Here is a 15983-nt window from a genome sequence, read left to right as displayed (position 1 = left end):
CCTGGCTATGAATTTTTTTTTAACGAGATTATCTATTTTAATTCCCAAAAATAGCAGATAGAAATGTTGTTGGTGGAAATAGCAAATAGATGTTGTGTGTTAACATAGTTAATATGAAATTGGTACAATAGCTTTCAAGTAATAAAATAGCTTTCTGCTCACGGTGTTAGCCATAGAAGACAAAATCCATAAGCGAATGGATATAGTTACCCATGTTTATTCAGAAAGAACTGATTAAATAGAGAAACTAAATAATGAAAACCATTTTATAACACAACAGCTTATCCAGGATCCCAAATTTAAATTTCTTTAGACAGTACTTCATTAAAAATCACAGACAATTTCAAATTATCTACATTTTGATGAGGAAAAGCTACACGCTTAGGACTTCTTATCCTTGCGATTATCTAGATTTACAGATGTTAAAAAGGCAACAAAAGACTGATTTAAATTTTGTACCTCAAAATCCACCATTCAAATCGCTATCCTTAGAACATGATTTTCTCAGCGGATCGAATTCGGCGAGTTACTCAGACGGTCACCGAGCACGGATCGAACTCGAACTCGAACTCACTGTAGAATTCGAAGTAGGGTTCGATGATGCCGTTGCCGAGAAGGTTTGAGAACGGAGAACCATGTTCGCCATGGATGGCGTCTGGTATTCCCTGCTGTAACTCTCAAAGCTTTCGCCTCGTGTTGTGGCTCTCTGTCGAAAATGGGAGCTCTGAGCCGAAAGCACAAATGCCCGCCCGGACCGCTCGTAGATTTCCTTGTTCGTCATCCTCGCTTGAATCTCTGTAATTTCTTCTTCGAGTGCAAGAGAAAGCGAGAGATCTCCAGTTCGAGTCTGTTGCAATTCATATTTGGCGTTCTGGAGAACCCTCCGTGCACCGGACATTTCTCCATGCTCGGCAAGCGTTTTCGCCTCAGCTATGGCTTGAGCAATTCGGAGACGGGTTCTTTGCTTTTCCACTTCCAGATTTCGAGCTACCGGAGCTCCGTCGCAGCTCTCCGGACGCAAAATTGAAAGAGAATGTTCTCCTGAATTGAAATTTTGCTGGGAGACGGGATCTTTGTACAAACAACGGACGGAGATTAAATTCATAGGATTTGATGTAGAATTTACCGCTGGCAACTTGAGTTCTACAAGTATATTTCTCTCTTCTTCGGCGTAGAGATCACCGACATTTACCGTCCCTTGGCTTCCGTCCTCGGCAACGCAGGTGTCGTAGCTTCCAGCATGGAAGCTTTTCAGCTTCAGTCCTGCGCAAGCCGAAACGGTTACACTGACATCCTGTAAAACGACACTCAGCAGGCCGCCGATGCACTGAGCGAAGGCGTCTTGCACGAGGTCTGCGGTCTGAATGAACGAAAACGTGCCTCCTGAGTCTTCAGAAATGCGGTGCATGGTCGCTGCGTCGTGGTCAACTCCGAAGCCGAAGGCATGGACCGGGATTTGTACATGGCCACGCCGCTTGCTTTGTCTGGCATTCGGCCTCTGTTCATGGCTGGGAAACAAAGCTAATCCACGAGAACTGAGACTGTAAGTGTCCTGGCCATCCGAGAGCAACATGATGCTGGTCACGGGGTTCCGTTGGCAACGATCTTTGAGCACCTTCGCGCCTTTTCTCAAACCCTCGGCGATATTCGTGCCGCCCGTGCAGAGCAGCCGTTCAACGACGAGGTTGGCTTCGAGTTGGCCGTCCGGAGCCATGCGCTTCAAGGGAAATACACGGTTGGCCGTCGAAGAGAATACGACAATGGATAGCCGATCCGCTGGGCTCAGATTGGCTATCACAAAAGCCATGGCCCGTTTCAACAGCAACATCTTCATTCCCGACATGCTTCCGCTAACGTCGAGCACGGTAACAAGATCTATCGGCGCACGGCAGCCGGGATCTGTAACCATATTTCTCTCGCATTTTTCGTAATTTTGATTCTTGGAAGCTTCGCTGACCGACGGAGCCTTCACATGCACCAGCACTGTAAAATTCTCGGAAGCTTCAGTGGCCGCAACGGCTTCGACCTCGGGATGCAAAGCTAATCTCATTTTCCGTACATTTCCGGCAGCTCTATCGCTTGTTCCTTCGGGATCGACGACGAAACCCTTGAATTTGGACTCTTGATCATCATCGGATTGTAAGCTTGTTTGCCCTTCATTCTGTTTCAGATTCGAAAGCGAATCCAGGGGCTCGTCGTCGTCGTATACTTCTGGTTCTTGGATAAAGCTTTGACGATGAATTGTCAAACTCGCGATCGAATCATCTAGCATTCTGAGCACTGGATCCAATCTTCTCTGCTCTTCTTCTGCGGTTCTCAAAGCGGCCTCTTCCTCTCTAACAATATTGTGCTGCCTACGATTCTGTAGGTTTCCATTTATAGCCATCGGCGGAGTCGAAGCGGTATCAATATGCTTATTCTCATTTTCCTTTACGGGAACTTGCCACGGCACTTCTTTCCATTTGGATCGGCAGACGGGACAGATCAAGTTTCCGTGCCGGACATTGGAGGCAATGCACGGAAAATGAAAAGAATGAGAACATTCTGCTGTAAAGATCGCATGTCCGCAGCCAGGTTTCATCGTCTCCAAGCATATTGCACAACAGCCCTGCATCATCAGAAAATCAAGAAAATAAATTATCAACATCATTCATGGCCACTCATTAAAGCCACGCACAAAAGATCCGCCTTCAATCCAAGGCACAGCAAATTCACACGATTTTATGCTATCATTTAAAGTTTATCTTTACATTTAAGCATTACAAGACAAAAGATCGAATCCAATGACCAGGAGTATGACATTTTCACAGTTCTTCCATCATTTCAAAGTTTTTGAACGGCATTCAAGCACCAAGAAACCTAAGATAGAGTTATTTTCAAGATTTGCTATCATCATTGAAAGTCTTTAACAGCATTCGAGCATCACAGCACACAAGATCGAATCGAACAGAACTTTTCTAAAATTTCTCTTTGGCCACATTCTAGCATCTGTGTGAGTAAAGATCGAATCGGATTACAAATCTACGATATAATTCCTTTTCGAAAACTTACTTTCTGCGGCCGAATCCCGTTGCGAGACAAATTCGGTGGCGGCGATGAAGGGATCAAGTTATCCGACACCGTTTCAGGCGACACAGCGGTTTCCCTATTTCGCAACCGAGGATTTTGGGTATTCGACCTCGGACAGTTGACAGGCTGACAATTCGCTCCATTGCATGAAACAGGCTGCCCGCGAGGTCTTCCGAACCTTGGACCTCCCGAATCCGAATCATCGAGTTCGGGAGGGAAAGAGGCACAGACTCTAAGGCCCAATGCCTTTCGAGCCCTTCTCCATCCGGTACCCATCTTATAACTAAAATCGCTTTCTAAATTCTGTAAAATTCAGAAGGGCAACGGCGCTTCTTCTCAGTTCAATGCAGAAATATCATATTTTCAGAGCAATTTGGATACAAAGTCAGAAATCCAGTAGATTCCATTGTTGCAATCTCTATACTTCTCTCGAATGCGAAGGGCCGGGTTATAGAATTGAAAAGACGGAGTCCAAGAAGGGTGAGGGGCAAGCTGAAGCCACACGAATCTTATTAGGGCCAATCACACCTCTTTCTGCGGGGTCCACATGAGCCAAATCCCCGCCCGCCACTATCCTAGTCCGAAATTAAATTCCGAGGACAATGGATCGTCGCAAATTTTGACGGTTAGAAAACGGAGATGATAATGCTTACGGTACTGCAAACGGAAATAAACGGGAATCGGATTGTGGGTATCTGGTTAACACAGTTGTATAAATTAATTAACTGTGCAGTAAATGTTAATAAGTATTAAGTATGATAATTATTAAAATACTTACTTTATTATATATTTAACATGATTTAAATTTTAAAAAATTAATTAAATTTTATTTTTATTATTAATTATAAAAGAATTAATATGTATTTGTTGCTTTTTAAGAGGTTATAGGTTCAAAATTAGAAAGATAAAGTATGCATGTTTTTATAGACATAATAGTCAAATCACTGGATGGGGTCTTATACACCAATTTAGTGTCTAGCTTGACCGAGACCTTAAAATTAGATAATAATAATATATTTAAAAAAATATGTAATGATATTTTTAATTATGGAGATTCAATTCCATTTTTATTAGGGAGACTATTAACTTGTTAATATTTTTTATCATATTATGGGTCAATACTATAACTTATCAATACCGCATGTCTAATATGACATGTGTTAATATAACATTTTCTTTAATCAATTAATTTGAGATGAGTTAATTAAAATAACATAACTAACTTAGCAATAACTCTTAACCTTTGATGTGTGAATATTATCATGAATATTCTAACATATTTTATGGAAGTTAAATTTTTACCATTCACCTAATAATAACTCATAATTAAATTAAAATTGTAAAAGACCTATTCAAAAATAAAAATTTATCACACAAGCCACCTTACTAAAGAAACCTTTCTCAACCAATTGCACTACTAGAACTTAAACTCAGTGTAATATATTTTATTAGACACATTTTATTAATTTAAAAAAATATATTTATGTCTTCCTGAGTGGCCTTTATTTAGTCCTTTTGAAATGCAATTTTCCAACGTTTGCTTTTTTTAAATATGAGAGGAAGTATTGCTTTATTTTATTATCCTCATTTTTATATAGCTTTCACAATCTCTTTTGAATAGTTTTTAGGTTGTTCTATTTCTATGTCTTATACTTGGTTGGACCTTAGTTTTTAGTTTACTCAGTGTATGTTTAAAATCATGGTGTATTGTTCATCAAGCATGAAATAGAAAGTGAGAGGGTGTATTGTTAAGTCATTATGTGTTGTGAAGGTCATATGTTCAAAATTTAGTGGGCAAAAATTTAGCCATGTTAAAGGTTGGTGTCACTGAGGCCTGGTGGGATCCTTGGGTAATTTTGACTACTTAGATGCCCATCCCACTAGGCGATTTTAACTACTTAGATTCTCATCTCACCCATAATTTTGACTACTTAAATACCCTTGGGCTACAATTTCTTAAACCACAAGTCAAATCTAATATAATCTTTAATAAACACTTACAAACAAACAAAAAAATCATAATATATTAGTTTTAAATAAAAAAACTTTATATTTTTATATCTTAAATATGATAGTGAATATTTATATTTTATTTTAGTATTATATTTTTACGTATCATATTTTTTATAATAATATTCAACTTTTATTCCTTAATTTGCGTCAAATTTTATATAAATTTAATATTTTTTTATCGACTTGGTTTCGTTAAACAATCTCGAATATTTGACATTATCATAGATTTTGATTATGCACACACTCTCTCGTACCCAACATTTAAATGTATTAAGATTTTTTTTAAATAATTTTTTTGAATTATTTTGTTAAAAATGGACTAGTCTTTAAGTTACATTTTTTAGATTTTTTAGCAGATTTTTGGGTTAATCTAGCAAAAGAAATTATGGCAGATTTGTGTTGTTTAAACTGGATTTTTTAGTACATATATGGATTCAACACCCTCAAAATCTCCTAAGGCAGTTCGATTGTGAAGAGTTCACTTGTTAAATTTGTGATTTCAATGAATCTCTAGTAGATTCTAGACAAATTAGATCATAAAAAAAACCTGAAAACTTTCCAAAAAATCACATTTAAAAGACTACTCACGTAAAAATAATATCACCCATGTAATAAAAAATATATAAATTAATAACATAAATTAAAATATATACTATTATATATTATATTTGAAATAGCTAACTAACCGGTACAATTAAATATGAAAACCATATACCTTTCATTTATCTTTCTTCCCTTTAAAGTGGAGTTCCTTTATATATTTTTATTTTTAATTGTTTAATTTCGCTGAGAACTAGCAATCTCTCTAGATATATGCAACAACTAATACTCTATGTACATAAACAAATTTATAATTCAACTTATAAAATGTCCAGAAACCACTAAACCTTACTATGACAGATCAAGCACCCCTTCCCATCTTCCTACACATGGAGGATGGATGACTAATGACCATAATCGAAAACCTTGGTTAGGGCATCTGCCCACTTTTCCTAGGGTGAGTTGTCGCCAGTTTTGAGCAATGGACATGTGCCCCTTTTGGGTTGGGGGCAGTCGCAGTGTGGAGTGTTTAGGTTCTAGAAGCATTTTCATATAACTGGCCAACTTTAACTTTGTTTTTTTATCTTCCAATTGCTTTTGGCGTGCCCAATGCCTTCTTGACTTTGACTAGTCTATTTTTTCCCAAAAGTGGCATGTACCCATGTTCCCTAGTCCAAATTGTAATTAGGACATCACCAAAGTTACAAAATCGATATAGCTTTCTTGTTATTTGGTATGGCAGGTGGTCATATATTCCAAAGTTGAATACACCAACCAAAATGCCCATTAAAGCGATATAGCTTTCTTGTTATTGGGTATGGCAGGGGGTCATATATTCCAAAGTTGAATACACCAACCAAAATGCCCATTACTTTAATGGGTCAAACACCTCTATAATGATTTACACCATCTAGAATCCTAAAGATAACTCAAACAAGGTAAGGTTATGTTCAATGTAAAATATTTTACATGGCCACCTCATAAATAAAAGTGAAGTAGCATGATTAGACACAATGTTAATTGCATGTATGTTAGTATAAAAAATATTGTATATATAATATATTAGTATAGATTTATTTTAAATATGGATTTAATATGTATTAGAGAGGATTTAATTTTTTAACTTGTAAATTTTTTTATAAATAAATATTATTTAAATGTCTTATATAATTATTTTATTTTTTATTTTTAAATTTTGTACAAATTTTATATTATCAATTTTGATAAAACACTAAACAAATTACACATCATATCATATTAGACTGTTGAATAAACCTCTTAATTTAAAAATCTAAATATTTTTAGATCCAATAGTACAGTCCAGTATATACGGTATCTATTTCACTATCTTGGAGTGCATATTATTTGTCAGATATATAAAAAGGGAAAAAAAAAAAGAGGAATGATATTAATATACAATATATGGAAGCGCCGTCTAACAACTTGCCCTGACTGGTGGTCCACCGGATCCAGGGCCGCGCGTGCGCACGACCGAAATGAGTGGAATAATTGCTGACCTGTCCGCGCTGACTTGGACTTTTCTGCCGCAGTCATATTAGACTTTGTTTGGAAGAGACAGGGTTGTTTTGTTTCTACCACCTGTTGTTTTGCGTTCATCCCAGTGAATCCGCCACGTGCACTACAACACATGCCCAGTCACCGGATGTGAACAACTTTTGTTTTACTTTGTTGGAAATGCTTATGCAAACTTAATGGGGTAGAAGAAAATACCCAAACCTAAATTTTAAGCAAGTTGAGCCAGAGAAACACACTCTCAATGTTTCTAACAGCATTATGGCCGGGAATATTAGATTTGGTTAGGTTAGGGTAGTTGAGGCAAATTTGATTTGGTTATTAAATCAATTTTTATTATTGATGGTTTACTGACTAATGGTTTAGGTAATTTATGGTTTTATTCGTTGTATTTTTATGTTTTTGCATATCTATTGGTAATTTTTTTTTTAATTCAATGAATCAAAAGAATAATTAGTCTTCATAATTAATAAAAAAAAAAATTGTGAAATTCTTACAACAACTCTATCTCTACTACACCTACTCGATTATACTTTGGACTTATAATTCTCTCATTTTTACCATCATGCTTAAGGCCAACTTAAATAGAGGACTTTAGTTTGTTCTTCCTTATTACCTTTATTAACGGTGTCATTTACGGAAGCCAAGGAATTTCTTGGATGGCCAAAAGTGGTTGGAATCCATGCAAAAAAAAATTAAGAAATCTTGCAATAGTAGTGTTTGAATAATGTTTTTGATAGTGGAAATGGATTCAACACCATCAAAAATATCTGGGGCACCCAAAATCTTGAAGTTTGATAGCTATAACTTGGATTTACAAAAATCCCTATAGGATTTTATCAAAATATTGCGGGAATTTCCATGGATTTGAGGGCAAAAGAGCAGTCTGGTTAGACTAACTTGATTAACATGCGTGTACGATGTATAATTTCCAACTTCAATTGTCCATCTTCCAAAAATGAGTGTATGAAATGTACCTAAGCTATATATGTTTTGTCTTAAAATGGAAGGTTGGATTCTTTGCACTTTCGTTGTCACTATACAACCTACTATTCTACTGCTTCTTTCCTCATTCTTCCATAAACCTTTCTAACCAAATCATCTCATTACTAGCCTCTATAATAATAACATACTCTACTTCCATTTTTAAAGTGCAACAACCTTTTGCAATTTTTAAATCCAACTTACTATTGGTCCACCTATAGTTAAAACATGCCTTATGATGCTCCTCTTGCTATCTATATAACTTGCCATATTTGAATCGAACATATCCCTATGAACAATGTTTGAACCTCTAAAACATAATTCCAAAGAAGTTGTACCTCTAAAATACCTAAGAATCCACTTTAATGCTTGCCAATTCTTTTTACCTAGATTGTTCATATACCTACTCACAACTCCTATTGCATGTGAAATATTTGGCCTTATGCACACTAACACATACATCAAGACACCACCTGTTGATGACTACAAAACCTTGGACATGTAGTATGTCTCTTCTGGTGTCTTGTGACACATCTCCTAAGTAGTTTGAAATTGTTGGTGAGAGATGCACTAACTAGTTTTTCATCTTGCATTTTAAATATTTACAACACCCTATCTTGTACTCATCCTGAGAGAATGTTAATATGATTGTTTCCTATCTCTTGTTATTATCATACCAAGTATTTTTTTTACAATTCATATATCCTTCATCACAAATGAATCAACTAATTTTCTTTTAAGCACATTTATACCCTACATGTTAGACCTTGCAACCATCATGCCATTTACACACAATAACAAGAAAATATAGCTACCATTATCTAGTTTCTTAAAATAAACATAGTGGTTAGGATGACATCTCCCATGACTTTTTTCTATTATAATCCTATCGAGTTTCAAATACCACTACCTTAGAGCTTGCCTTAGGCCACACAAGCTCTTCTTGAACATATGTATTAGTTTATTATTCCCTTTAACCCATATGCCTATGGTTGCTGCATATGAATCTCTTTAACCCATATGCCTATGGTTGCTGCATATGAATCTCTTTCTCCAAAAAGTTCCTATGAATAAAATTGTTTTGACATCTAATTATTCAAGATACAAAACTTCTATTTCCACTAGAATTAAACTAGTTCTAATTTTAGTGATTTTAACAACAAGAGAAAATATTTCATCAAATTATATACCTTTCTTATATGAAAACCCCTTTACAAAAGGTCTATCCTTGTACTTATTTTTACCGAGCCATCTTCTACACTTAACCTATAAACTCATTTACTATACAATGTTCTTTTACTTGCTGGTGATAGAACCAGGTCCCAAGTCTAGTTGTGTACTGACAAGTCCATCTCATCTTTCATGCCTTCCTCCCACTTCTTTTATTTTTCTACTTACATTACTTCTTCACATATTTCTATTCCACTAGGATAAATAAAAAATACGTAATGTAGTGAACTTGGAGAGTATCATTTATTACTTCTACTTATCCCAATAAATATTCTAACAACACTTGTAGGAGTTTGAGGTACCTGCTACTATTAGTAAATTCAATTAAACTAGATTTTTTTACATTTAATTCATCAATTCGGGTTGGCAAGCTTGTGAAGTGTAAGGCACAATATATGCTAGGACTTAGTTTCTAATTTTCTTATCTATGCTAACATTGACAACGGTAAAATAATGTGAGGACAAGTTTTAACATGTTGCTCAAGGTTCTTTCTTAAACAAGTAACACAAGGCTCATACCTTGTGATCTAACTTTTAACCTACATAAATATTAACAATAATTGGGACAAGTTTCGACATGTTGCTTGAGGTTCTTGCCTAAACAAGTAACATAAGCCTCAGTCCTTGTGATCCAATAGATTTACTTTATCCTTTTATGAAATTGATCATATAATTGAAACAAATGCCACAAGGTACTCAGGGTTTTGTAAAAGCTAATAACACAAGGTTCTATATTCATGTTTAATTAAATAATAAATTTAAACAATTGAAAACCATTATTTGAATTAAGAACAAAACTGTTGAGCACCAACAATCATAATAATTTCAAACTACAATCTATTTTTCTATGAAAACAAAATGAAACACAAAATTAGTATGTGAAGAAAACAATGGCAACATGCATCCTTGCAGGGGGGCCTCCTGGTTGGTCACACGTGCATAAGATAAAATTAGAACTCCCTAAGTGATAAAAACAATTCTAAATCAAATCATGGACAAAGCTTTTGAACATAGAAAATACAATCAACTAAATATATTACTAGCATAATGTTTCCACTTCTCCAACTTTGCTCTCCATCATAGTCTTTCTTTGGCATTTATACAAAATGAAACACAACTTCTTAGGCTCAAAGATATCTTAGAGATTGATGAATCAAGAAACTAGGTTGATTTCAACTCAGAATGAGTGATCTCCTCCATAATTTAATGGACAATTTGAATCTCTTCTTCTGCTACTACATTTGTTGGCCACAACATGAAATCTAGGAAATCCAATTTTAAAGAACCATAAATGCGTCCCAAACCATGCATTATTTTGAAAATATGCTTGCAACTCTCCTAAATGAGCTCACTCTACACAAAACCCATGCTTTGCTTTCTCGAGATCTATCTTAATTTCCCCATAAATCACATTAGAAGTAAAAATCCCTAAAACTGATGTTAATTTGGATCATCATCTTTGATCAAATGTTGGAGGCTGACATGTGTGACTTAGGTGATTTTTGAGCAACACACATCCATATTGGAGGTCCTATTGAATAAACCCATATGCCCAATTGTAACAACTTGTGGTTGATTTTCTATGTAAATAAAAATATAAGACCAAGGTCACGGGACACATATTCCAAGCTGAATGTTGGGAAAAACATAGTGATGGATACCACCTGTGATTAATTAATGGCTATGGAAATTGGCAGAGGCATTGCCAAAGGAAAAGTGGCATTAATTAACATTTTATTTATGAAAATAGGAGAAAAGGAAGGTGAAGAGACACACATTTACATGAGAGGGAAATTTAAGGGAAAATGAAGGAAAATGAAGAAAATAGAGGTCTCGATGATAAAAAGGCTTCTGAGGATCAGTTCACGGCTTTGACGAGTTAAGATTTGTTATTTCATCTTTGGAGCTCTTGTGTCTCTCTCATTCTCTCATTCTCTTGCACACTTAAAACATTCTTGGAGCATGTTCGGATCGCTATAGATCTCTCATTCTCTCATTCTCTTGCACACTTAAAACATTCTTGGAGAATGTTTGGATCACTATAGCATTCACTCAGATTGGAGAAAGAAGGAAAACAAAAGCAGGAAAGTGCAAGGGAACAGTTGGATCAACAAGTACATCTAGATTTCTTGGTAGGTAACAGGTTGCATGTGTGATTTCATTGTTGATTTCCGGATGCATGGCATATGCATGTGATTATCTGGTTAAGTGTTATCATTGGCATGGAGATTTTCCTGGATCGATAGTGGTTTTAGCCTTGCCTTGCCATTTCCTAGATAGTCATGGTGTTGTGGGTTTTCTCTATTTTTCGTTTTTTTATTGGTGCTTAGGTTCCTTATGGTCATGGGTTGGAACAAACGATCTCGAAGCCTTGGAAAAACTTGGGATGAGTTACTAGTCCTGGATCCTAGGTTGTGACAAACACTTTGGATGATCCAGGTGGCTCCAGAAACACACAATGATCAAAGAGGGCTCAAGAAAAACTTAATAATTAAATTCCTTGTATTATCATGAAACTAGTCTCAAATCAAAGAGCTCATCATAAGATTTCCAATGGCGCAAATGACACCTCAATTCGACATCATATGCAAAAGTTATGGTGAGTCAAAATTTTGGTCAACTAGCTAAAGTTAGTAGAGCGCACCAACTAAATTTGGAGGTCAGCTAAATCTTGAGGAGCCACTAAATTTGGTGGCCATTAATGAGGCAACAATTTGGCAATTTACGTCAACAGTTTCCGACATCCAGGACTAGCGAAATTGTTGCCTACTTAAAAAACCTGTTCCATTCGAAACTTTTTTTCCAATTTGTTTATATAACAAAAAAAATATATTTAAAAAATGGGGGGTAACAGGCCACCACCCCCTCCAATGGTGGACCCGCCACCCAACAGCCCATGGTCATTACACCATAATGGCGCCATATATGATGGGTTCAGCGGGGTTCAAACCCGCCCGACCATATAGGTAGGCTCACCAACACGCAGTCCCCCCCAAAACACTAATACACCAACAAAATAAACGCCCATAGGGGGGTCGGTGGGGTTGGAAGCCCAAACCACCCAGGTGTAATTTTACAATGCCACCAACAGCCAAAGTGGCTCGACATTTTATTCTTCACCCAAAAAAACAATTATAAATCAAAATTCATTAGTGCACAAGATAAAGAGATTGGGGGGCCATGCATGGATTCCGAGGCAGTGTAACCATGCCTAGCACGATTTCAAGAAGAATATTCTTTGTTGCAAAGAAGGAATCTTGGAGATTCCCTAGAGGTCCAAATTTTCAAAGTGACATATTTATGCTGTGTTTATACTCAAATTACTCAGAATTTCGCCAGGAGTCTGATGGTGCATATAGTTTTCTGATATGAGTAACGGATTTTCCAAAGACACGACATTGAAGGCGGAACTGTGAAGGTGAAACCATGACATAGGAATCTGCATGGAAACTAAAAGATTCCCTGGAGGCCAATTTTTAAAGGTGATAGAACTAGGCTGAATTTATACTCATTCTTCATAATTTTCACACAGAATGTAATGGTGTAATCAATTCCCTCATCTAAGCAGAAAAATTTCAATCAACCTGTAGAAAATAATATTAGTGGAATCTTGAGGAATCTAAAATATTCCCTGGCGGCCTAAAAATGACAATTTCATAACCAAGCCGACTTTTATACTCTTTCTTCTCAGTTTTTCACAAGGATTGTGTTGGTGTGATCAATTTCTTCATCTGAGCAGTCAAATTTTAGTCAACCCGTAGAAGAGAATCTTTGGGGAACCTTTGAGATTCTCGGGGAGACCAGATTTGACCGAGTCAAAAGGGGGTCAAGTTTACAATTAGATTTCACAGGTTTTCGCTTAGAATTCAACTGCGCAGTCTATTTATTTAGTAGAGGTGTGAATTTTCAAGTCATCCTTGGATGTGGAGGTATAAGATGCACTCATGTGATGTCTTATGTTTATTTTTGCTAAGATGATGTTTTGATGTTGAGATCCTCGTTTTCCCTTTTGTTGGAGGATCCTTGTATGCCACTTCATGTGAGAGTTTGATATTTTGTCATGTTAAAGGAGAGATTTTATGAGTGAGAGTTCCTATGGGAGAACGTCTTGTCGAGAGACATGCCACTCTAGTTGAGGGACTTATTCCTTGTATTGACAAAGAATACATCATGTACTCGTCATCATCTTGCAGTGCTTAATTAAGAGGCCTCCCCACTGTTGACACCATGCTCGAAGACGTAGCACACACTGGGTGAATTCTGTTATCAAGTTATGTGTCTTATTTGATTTGATGGTTATTGTTGTGTATCGTCTTCCTTAAATTGTGCACATGTGGTTTTTCATACTCTTTCACATGCAAGTTTGTTAACATCACAAAATTAAAAGATATCAGTTAATTTTGGTAGCTGAGAGAATCTGGATCACTGGATCACTTGGTGGGTTGAGCTACTAGTCCTTGGAGATGGGCTAGATAAATGCTCTGGAGCCCTGAAAGATTGTGGGTTGAGTTACTAGTTCCTAAAGCTGTGGACAACTTTGGTAGAGACTGATTTGGTTGATGTTAGTGATGTTCAACAGTAGAGGTGAAACCACTGTGGTTGAGGGTTGAGGTGGTTTGGCCTTTGGAAGCCTTGGTTTGTTTTTGTCTTGGTTTATTCCATGAGATCCCACATTCATGTTTGGAGTATGGTGTGGGGATGATTGGCTAAAAGAAATATTTGGTTCAGCCCAATCTATGGTTAGGTGGTATGTGGAATTCCCTGACTTGGTAAGTATTTTAATATATTAGAGTTATTCTTCTACTATGATTCATGTATACTTGTATTGATTATGTTTGTGATATTAGGGTTGAGATGTTATGGTTCCTATGTTGGTTATTTTTTGGTTACATGATATATGTTATTTATGGCTCTTGTTATGAATTGTTTAGTATTGATTGATTGATGAATGTATGGACTAATAAGTGTGTAACAACCCTGGTGAAAATTCCATGTAATAAAAGTTAAAAACAATAACCACGGTTGATGGGACACTTATTCCAAGCTTAATGTTGGGAAAGACATCCTAGGGGGTGTTCACTTAGTTGTTTATGGCTAAGGAAATTGGAAAAGGCAATGGCTAAGGCTTTGGAAAGGAAAAATGGAATTTTTGGCACATTTATTTATGAAAATAATGGAAATTAGGAGAAAAGGAAGGTGAAAGGTCACAGGTTGCATGTGAGGAGAAAATTGAAGGAAAATAATGGAAAATGAAGGAAATAGAGGCCTCATTCATAAAAAGGCTTCTAAGGATCACTTGGTAACCTTTGGTCAATTTAGCTTTGGAGCTCTCTCATTATTCCCTCTCTCTCCCCCTCACTCTTGGACACTTAGAGTTTCTTGGAGCACTTTGGCATTGGAGAAAGAAAGGAAAAGAAAGAAAGAGGAAGCAAAGATCAAGCACGAAAAGGCAGGATCAAGCAGCTACAACAGGCTTCATTGTAGGTATCGACTTGCATGTTTATTTTCCTTGCTAGATTTGGCATGCATGGTATTGCATGTGGTTTTTTTCTATCATGGCATGGGTTTTTCCAGGTGTGACAATGTTCTTCAGCCTAGCCTTGCAATTTCTTGATAGCTTTGATGAGATGGGTTTATCATATTTGGTTAATGTGGGATGGTCAAATGGATTCGAAGCTGAGTGGGGTGGATCTCTGAACTAACAAACACATGGCCTAGTTGTCCCTGAACTAGACTGTGGATCACGGTAAATCCACTGGCCTAGTAACCCCTGAACTGGATTGTGGGTTGCGATAAAGCCATATTGTGTGCCTCGGTGGGCCTAGGAATCCTTGCCGGTGAATGGTGGGATATACGGTAAATCCAAGAGGTGGATTTGTCTCTGTTGGGCCTAGTAGTCCCTAGATGGGATGTAGGGTAAATCCTGGAGAGAGTGTCTAGGTGTAGGGCCTGGTGATCCCTAGATTGAACCATGGATTACGGTAAAGCCTGAGAGACTATGAGGCACTCAAATTCCTCACAATGTAGACGAAGAACTCCAGTGGCATCCATGCTTGTTGGTTTTTTTTTGCTGTGTTCTATGAGTCCCATATTCATTCTTGTTGGTGTTTTTTTGGTGTGTTCTATGAGTCCCACATTCATGCTTGGAATATGGCACGGGGGTGATTGGCTGAAGAGAGACTTGGCTCAGCCAACCTATTGTTGGGTGGAACATGGTAGTCCCATCTTTGGTTGTTTTATTGCATTTATTAATGAGAAATTCATTCCCTTGATTTTCATGTGTAAATGTATTATTGTATATATGGATTTTATGGCTGATATGTTTATGATATTTTTGTCCCTATTATGTTGGTTATATGTAAGTTTTATGATAGCGGCTATGTATGGCTCTCAACATGTTTTTACTTGTAAATGAATGGATAATGTATCTATGGCCTAATAGATTATAATGCAGAAAATGACATGAGGGAACAATGGTTCATAGTGTTTCTCATATAAGTATGATATCCCTACACTTAATTTTATTGTTTACACTTGTAGATTACATGTTGATGATATGTTTAACGAAATGCCTGTCATGGATAGTAGGAGTATGGTTAAGGTCTTGTTCTACT

The 15983-nt window shown here is 36.7% G+C and overlaps 1 protein-coding gene across 1 annotated transcript; it reads right to left on the bottom strand.

The window, feature by feature from the left end:
* Positions 1-281: 281 nt before the first annotated feature.
* LOC149170417 (E3 ubiquitin-protein ligase WAV3-like) lies at positions 282-3532 on the bottom strand. The gene is made up of 2 exons (XM_089429016.1): positions 3052-3532; positions 282-2608 (listed from the first exon to the last, which is right to left on the bottom strand). Exons 1-2 carry the CDS (start codon positions 3343-3345, stop codon positions 539-541), a joined length of 2364 nt encoding a protein of 787 aa, XP_089285142.1. The 5' UTR covers positions 3346-3532; the 3' UTR covers positions 282-538.
* Positions 3533-15983: the final 12451 nt, after the last annotated feature.

Source organism: Pinus tabuliformis, chromosome 4_2 (genome assembly GCF_031772625.1).
Source record: "Pinus tabuliformis cultivar Carrire ecotype Pingquan chromosome 4_2, CPIR1, whole genome shotgun sequence".
Classification (NCBI taxonomy): domain Eukaryota; kingdom Viridiplantae; phylum Streptophyta; class Pinopsida; order Pinales; family Pinaceae; genus Pinus; species Pinus tabuliformis.
The sequence above is the reverse complement of the archived record's forward strand: the minus strand, read 5'-3'. Positions and strand labels throughout refer to the sequence as shown.

Excerpts from the sequence above, each read along its gene's own strand:
- LOC149170417 (XM_089429016.1), bottom strand. The coding sequence starts at position 3,345 with ATGGGTACCGGATGGAGAAGGGCTCGAAAGGCATTGGGCCTTAGAGTC. Across the intron at positions 2,609-3,051 it reads ACGGGATTCGGCCGCAGAAA|GGCTGTTGTGCAATATGCTT; the intron begins GTAAGTTTTCGA and ends CTGATGATGCAG.